This window comes from Limulus polyphemus, unplaced genomic scaffold, assembly GCF_000517525.1.
Source record: "Limulus polyphemus unplaced genomic scaffold, Limulus_polyphemus-2.1.2 Scaffold634, whole genome shotgun sequence".
NCBI lineage: Eukaryota > Metazoa > Arthropoda > Merostomata > Xiphosura > Limulidae > Limulus > Limulus polyphemus.
Window position 1 is genome coordinate 381,508 of NW_013666244.1, and position 8,141 is coordinate 389,648.

General features: G+C 31.7%; 1 protein-coding gene across 8 annotated transcripts in view; it reads left to right on the forward strand.

Annotated features, from left to right (window-relative positions):
• The window catches only part of LOC111085811, a 105,481-nt gene that overhangs the window by 78,781 nt on the left and 18,559 nt on the right, over positions 1-8,141 (forward strand). For 4 of the 8 annotated variants that reach the window (XR_002610595.1, XR_002610596.1, XR_002610597.1 and 1 more), the window contains exons 1-3: positions 2,044-2,275; positions 2,689-2,784; positions 3,536-3,669. Coding sequence is in view for 5 of the 8 variants with exons in the window: in XM_022386112.1 (XP_022241820.1) it covers positions 2,257-2,275; positions 2,689-2,784; positions 3,536-3,669 (249 nt within the window). In the remaining 3 variants the exon portion in view is untranslated. Of the gene's footprint in view, positions 1-2,043; positions 2,276-2,688; positions 2,785-3,535; positions 3,670-5,596; positions 5,661-8,141 lie in introns of those variants that run through there. The other 4 variants (XM_022386113.1, XM_022386114.1, XM_022386115.1 and 1 more) reach the window with 2 other exon arrangements.

The window sequence follows — 8,141 nt, forward strand, 5'->3', positions numbered from 1 at the left end:
ACCTCCAGGTGGAAAGGTTTGCATTTAACACTCATCTCAACGTCTTCGCACCACCTCCAGGTGGACAGGTTTACATTTAACAAGGAACTCAACTTCTGCACAAATTGTTTTCCTTAGAATTCGATTTAATTATTATTAATGCATAAAAGCGAGCCAAATAACACTGTTATTTTGTTGGTTGGTAATAAAACAGAAAAGAGTGGTGGGCAGATGGCCAAACACGTTAAACAACGGCAAGTATTCAAAGACGAAGATAAAAAAATGATGACTCGGTTTATTAAAACAAGATTGCCTAGATTTTATTGAATCATGACAATTGGGGGTGAATGATTAAACACAACGCTCAATGAGTTTATCTCTTACATATATGTGTGTGAAATTGGGTTAGATATACACTGCAAACCTGTTATCACTAGTTTTGTTATCATAAATATATTTGGTGCATGTTTTATAAACAAGATTGCCTAGATTTTATTGAATCATGACAATTTGGGTGAATGATTAAACACAACGCTCAATGAGTTTATCTCTTTCACGTGTGTGTGTGTGAAATTGGATTAGATATACACTGCAAACTTGTTATCACTAGTTTTGTTATCATATATATATTTGATGCATGTTTTATAAATAAATAAGCAAATGATTTCATGAACATCCACGTTGTAGTTTTGACATGGATAATATCATTAAATGCACGCATGTAATCAACAAAACCAGTATGTCTTCTGATTCATGCTTGGTTACTTGTTTATTATTTTCTCTATGGACATCCGGGTTCTAAGGATATTAGAAAGCTGTTAACATTATTGTGCTATGCAACCCACAATACCGAAAAATAAAAAAGAGATTCACCGAGCCATTGCTTGCTATAGTACCGCTAACGTGTATATAATAATTAATAACTTTAATAGGAAATGTACTAATTTTGCTATGAACTGAAGTTTAAGTAATCGAGTCAATAATTTTATATTGAAAATCATCGAATCAGATATAGTTAACACTTCCAATCGAATAATGAGGTAAAAAAGTATTCAAAAATACAAATGCTGATCTTATTGTAATATATTTATTATTAAAGTAGCGCCCAAGCTTCTATTATAGCTAACCAAGAATTTTTAATGCAGATGCAGTTTAAAGGAACCTCCAAACAAATTTGGTGTGTTTGTTCACTTATCATATCTTAAGCTCCTTTTATTATAGAAATAATAGTTTACACTGATCAACAGACAAAATTATTTGTGATAAAGTATATCGTAAACTAGTATTACAATAAATAAAACTCTAATTCGAATATTTACTGATGATAGATTTTTCAGATAGCTTCTAATTATTTTGAAGTTTCATCATTTAGTGCAGATACGAAATCAAATAAGCAAAGAATTGAAACAAAGTATACACAGTCTTGTAAAAATAATGGAAAGAAGAACTTTACTAAACCTAATTCCAATAATACTGTTTTTTGCTCTTCTTGTTATACTGTTATTTCATTCTGATGTCAAAATGACCTTAAGAAACACGCATATAGGCTTAAACGTCTCAAATGTAGAGTAATATATTTGAAAGAGCAAGAAAAAACAAAAAGTATGTTGAATTTTGTATCAGGTGCATATGAAAATCAGACTGAAAGGTTATTCAAGCAGTTTGTTTGTAATTAAGCACCCAGTGCCGTGGGTGCGTTATAAGAGTGACGGCCAAATCTCACTCTTTGTTTTGAGTAATTCATGAGTTGGTGGTAGGTGGTGTTGATTAGCAGCTGCCTTTCCTCTTATCTATCACCTCAAAATTAAGGATAGTTGTCACTAATAGCCCTCGAATAGCTTTTTGCGAAATTCAACAAACAATAAAAAACATTAACTGAAAGTTTTCTGATCTTAGATATACTGCTGCTTTACAATGATATAACTCAAACAGTGGTTTTCTGAATTTTTTATTAATTAGTAAACACGGCATATATATATATATTAAATAACCACTTCAATTAATTCGCTCTTCAGTGGAGTGATGGGGTTGAGAGTAAGAGAGAGATTGTGGCGGCCTCTTATTTCTAAATGTGGCACGACATCACTGTACAATTTTTATTCATATGGTAGTTTCAGAATTAATCTGCCTCATTTCTTTCGCTTTTATGATTTAACAGCATACGACATCTGACTAGATAAGAAGGGTCTTTGTGTATAAGAACTAACTTGCTGTGATTTTATTGCTTGTAACTTTAACTGGAACAGTGAAAGCACCTGTGGTTTCAGAATTATTTAAATGTACTATTATTGGTGGGGTATGTATTACTCAGTAGATTACGGAGTGATTTAATCCAATAAATCTTATAATAAAAGCTTTTGCAAATACTTCCTTTATCGATGTAAAAACTTTCATCAGACTCCTTTCGTTCCTCAAAGTTTTTTAAATTCGTACTTCATCATCGTGGTATTTTCTAGTTTGAATGGCAAGACAGAAAATTAAAAGTTATTGTTCAATGATTGTAATTCTATTCAGTATCAAGTAGCAATGTTTTATGATGCAGGATTTCGTAAATTATTTTTAAGCCAAATTCTTGGGAAATTATTTTTAAATGATATGAAGAATATATTTTCACCCTCAAGTAAAACTACGATTTAAAAACAGATTGAGTTCTATTTGTATGATATTTTTGCTAATAACTGATATTGATAATAATTTTCTCTTGTGTAGGCTGTCAAGTTCAACAACATATTTGTGTGGGAGAGAAAGTAATTGCTGGAAGTATCATAAAAAAAGTATTAATAAGTGGGAAAATGTATTTGACAGGTTGGTTCATTAAAATGGTTTCAGTAAAATTTGTTATTCTTTTTTGCTCCTTGTATGTGTACAATAAAACAACTTGTATATTTCAATGACACAGTATTCTTAACTGTTTTTTTACAGATGTATCTAAAATTTCACACATTCTATCTATGGTTGGGTTTTCTTTTTATCTCATGCTATCTTTTTTATTTCGTAAATTTGTATAACAGATGATGTGGAGTATGATGTTAACTTAAATTATTTTCAACAGTCTTACAAATTTATAAATGTGAAAAAGTGATTTTTTTTATTCTGCTGTAGTTGGTTGGTTGTTCTGGTTTGGTAGGTGAAGGAATAACCTCATTGAGCTTTCATGTGTTCATAACAGGCTCATACTCAGAATGATTGAAAGGGGAGTTCTAATTTGTGACATCAAAAGGCAACACATATTGTGCAAAACACAATCAGTATGCAAAGCATGCTAATGCTATAGGGGTTTGGGGGCATGAGATTATTTCAAGCCAAAAAATACTACATTTCTTCTGCTTTGGTTTTATTCTTACAGACTTGATGAAATTGTATTTAAAGTAATCTCTGACACATTTCTTTTTGTTTTGTATTTAGATGACCTGACGAAAATGATGGGGATTTTATTTGCAAAACATGGCACTTAACATTGTTGCTCACGGTCTTGACTAAAGGAACAACACTGTTCAATATGATATTAAATGAATTAAGCAATAAGTAAATGTAAAAACTGTCTTTTATATTTTAGGGATGCCTGAGACTTTCAGGTGTTCAAGGTCTGCCAGGACCCCATGGTCTTATTGGGAGGAAAGATCTTATGGTCCAAAAGGTCCATATGGAGAAAGTGGGGAAGAAGGAGCTGTGGGTTCAAAAGGCATTAGAGTAGGTTTTTTAGAATTGATTTCAGCTTTTAAGTGTATGAATGTGCTTCAGAACTGGCCCATGATACTGTTATAATTTTTGCGAATTATTTTCTCATATATTGGTATCATGACTCTTGTTTATATAGTAATACTAGCGAAAGACACGCCTTTTTATTATTATAGATATATTGTTTTATTAACTTACTTCTCACATATGCAAAAAATAAATAATGTTGTATATGAAACAAATGTCATTGATGGTTCGTACACATTCGCATTGGTTTTCTTTCTTCTCCTTTATTTCCTTCTCATTTTGTGATTGGTTAGAATTAAAATTCCTATTTGCATAAAGTATGTCTCACATCATTTATTGGAAACTACCAAGAATATAATTAACTATGATGTTTAAAATACAATCTTTGGCCCCTGCTGAATTGGAACAGTTACACCCGTCTTGTCGCTCTGTAGCAATGAAAAAATGCACATGTGTATAAGTACAGTGCATAACTAATATTATTTCTTACAACCAGTGGACCCCATATCACAAATGCATCCAAACATTTTTTGAAGCAAGTTGTAAAAGGTTTAAAACTTTATTTTTATGCTTAATTAAAGCCCTGAGTATTGTAACATGAGCAAGAGTAGGTAGGGAGAAGGAGCCAAGGGTTAAATAGGATACAATGCTAGACCAGGAAAAGTTGTAAGTATATTAGTGTCATAATAGCAAAAACTACAAGTTAGCCTTTCATTAACTGAGTTCAGTTTTTATCTTTGTGTGGGTTAATATTTCAATCGCTTAGTTAATATTTCCACCCTTGTTATTTAATAGCTATGAAATGTGAATTCTTATTGCCCATATATACATTTTTGTAATTCTTTTAATATGAACTCTGATTAGGATCAAAACTCTTCAGAAAGTGCTTTCTCTCCTAACTAAAGAGTGTGCCAGTTTTTACAGTTGTAGGTGTATAAAAAATTACCAGTGCACAACAAATATGAATTATAAAAGCAGAACCAGTCAAACATGAAAGCCATCTTTGAATTTTCTGCCCTTATGAGCAAGAGATTCAAAAATGAAGAAGAACTTTCATGAAGTAGAAACCTGTTTCATGACAGATCTATACAATATATCGAAGCTCTCTTGTTTACAGGATATACTTCTGTGCATAACACACACACACAAAGAAAAAAGAAATGTTTATGTGATTTTAACCCATTGTATGTCAAGTTTTAGCAGTCATTAATTGGCTTTGGCCAATTGGGGTATTGCTTCTGTATATAAAACTTCAGATCTTTAAATTTATGGCTCAGTTCTAATCTACAGGCTTACAATGCTAAAAATTGGGTTTTGATACCCATGGTGGGCAGAGCACAAGTAGCACATTATGTAGCTTTGTGCTTAATAACCAAACCAAATACCTTTATGTCACAACCAAAATATGTAACAGAATGTGTAAAACTGACAACCTAAAATAATTAATAAGCATACACACATGTCAGTCTTATCTTGCTTTTTGTTTGTTTTTGTTCTGTCATTTTCATACTGCTCTTGTGAAATGTGATAAAAACACTAGAGAAATGTAGAAAATAGTCTGTAGTTTATGTTGTTATTTTTACTTGGTGATTTTGTATAATTGTTACCTTTATCCATCTTTTAAGTAATTCAGTGATGTGAGATCTTTTCTGCAGTTTTTTTATACATATAGAGCTGTGGGTGGATGTATAAAGAAAGTAAAATTTTGTATTAAATATTAATAGGTCATAAATCTAAATACATTACAACCCTATTTTGTTTATATTTGTTTAGTTTAAATTACATTGTTGTATCATGAAAAAAACAAGAAAAAACAGGTTGGTACTGAATAAAAGTACCAATTAACAATAGCAATAGGTAGATTTTTCTTGAGAAACAAAAAAAAATATATTTAGCATTTCAACACAATCAGGGTAGTTCCTGATGTTTCTGGTCCTAAAGCAGACAGAGAAGGTAGAAGAGATCCTGGTCCAAGACTAAGTTCAGGTTTACATAATAGTTAATGTTTAAGACATTTTAATACTTATAAATTATTATATTGTTGTAATGATTTCCGTTGTTGGCCAAGTTCTTTTGGAATGTTCTGTAAAAAACATATTCCAAAATTCAGTCCACTTATCATTAACAAAAAACGTTTTATTTCTTCAACTTTAAAATTTCCCTGTTAATGTAACTAGCATTCACAAATAAACTACATCTACCTGAAATTCCATTTATTTGCTAATTTTTTGCATCTCAATTTCTTCATTGAAACACAAAATTAGTATTTTTGAACTAACTGACTGATCATTAAAATTGTGCCCTGATTACTCATTATCTGACTGACAGACTCACTAACTCACTTTTTGTATGTGACTCAAATTGTCTCCTAAACTTTGGAGAAATTTCCAGACATTAAGGCCATGCTCATTTCTAGATTGACAGCATAGCCTATAGCAATATATATATATACATATTTGGAGATGCTAGTGAATGTTTAAAATAATTAAAATATTTTGTAGTTTATTTCTTTGTTTTTAATATTATTGTCCAATAAAAATTGTGTATTGTTTGTTATTCCTACTAAATAAATCATTCCTTAAAACTAATTTTATTACTGACACTGAAATTGCATCAGTTATTTTTCATGCTTTTTCAGTCTCTGTAAATTGTTTTCAAATGTTTGACATAATAAGAAGAGTTATTTACAGTTTGATGCACTTACCCTAATTGGTCTTTAAGAATAATTTTAAATACAATGTATATTATTTTTAACTGTTTAGTGATTTTATAAGTAAAATTATAGATCCTTTTTTTTTTCAGTAATTCTTCATTGTTGCTACATTTTGAAAAAATAATCACTTTGATAGCATTGAATATCAATATTTATGTAAAGTTTGTAGGTTGGAGGAAATGTTAGAGGCAATCATGATTAAAGTATATGCAATAGATAAAGAAACGTGTAGATTGTGGGAAATGGCAGCAGGATTTCAGGAGGAGCTTAAGCTTTTACATGCAAAGGATACGTCAGCTAACATTGACTTTAAGGAAGTTAGAAAGAGTACTGTTAGTGCTAAAAGTGGTGAATTTAGTTATAATGAGCCTATTCTGTTGAGCAACAAATTTCAGCCCTTGGCTTCTGCAGATGGGGAAGGAAAACAAAAGGGTCAGAGAAGGATGTGGATGATAAGGAGGTTATAGTTATAGGTGATTCCTTGACAAGGCAAGTGGATAGAGAGTGGGGTAAATAGGGAGAATAGAATCAGATTATGCTACCCAGGGGCACAGGTGGAAGATATAACTGACAAAGCAAGAGATATAACAAAGGAGCTAGCAGAGATGCAGTTTTTGTAGAGCATGTAGGGGCTAATGATGAAGGGAAAGGTAGGTCAGAGGAGCTAAATAATAAGTATAAGGGGTTGATAAAGGCACTTAAAGAAAACAGGCATAACTTAATTTTGTCAGGGATACTGCCCAGAATTAACTGTGGGGATGAAATTATAAGTAAGTCACTACGGCTAAATGCTAGGCTTAGGTTAGTATGTAAGGATGAGCAGATTGGCTGGTTGGACTTGTGGGAGAAGGGAGCATATTGCAATGGATGGTTTACATTTAAATAGAGTAGGGGCTGGCTTGTTTGCTAAGGCTATTAACTCAGCTGTAAGGGAAGTTTTAAACTAGGACTAGACAGTGGTGAGGGCCAGGAAAAACTGAATGCAAAAAGAATAAGAGGCAGAGAAAGGTTTAGCATAGGAAATGAGTATAGAAGTAGTTATAAGGAAATGTGTTATTGTTACTATTGTAATGCTAGAAGTATAAGAAATAAAATAGATGACTATAAAGCACTGGCAGGAATGGAAGATTTTGATATAATGGGAATAACTGAAACATGGTTAAACATAGATTATTTTGATGACAGAAATTTTTGGGTTTCTATTAGTGGGCATAAAGGGAAAAGGCTTTTAGTAGGAATTTGTTACAGACAACCAAATGATGCTGATGAAATTAGTGAGAAACTTTACAATGAGATTAAGATTTCAGCTGTTGATGAAGTCATAATTGTGATTTTAATTTCAGGCATATAGATTGGGAAATTCTAGAATCAAATCATGAGGGAGAAAGGTTTTTAGGAAACTGTTCAGGATGGCTTTCTTCACCAGTTAGTCAAGAAACCAACTAGAAGCAATGCTATTTTAGACTTATTGTTAACTTCAAATACAGAAATGATTGGGAGGGATGATAAAGGAAGGCTAGTATCTGATGATTATGAGATGGCTGGGTTATTATATTTCACTTTTTCTTTGGTTTTTACTAATGAAGATTTAAGCAGTATTCTACATCTTCATCCATTGATAAATGGAAACGAGATCAAACAAGATCACTGCATTAATTCTGAGCTGTTTAAGAAAAAATTGGGAAGTTTAAAAAATGATAAGGCTCCTGGGCCAAATAATATTTCCGCAAGGGTTGTGAAGGAG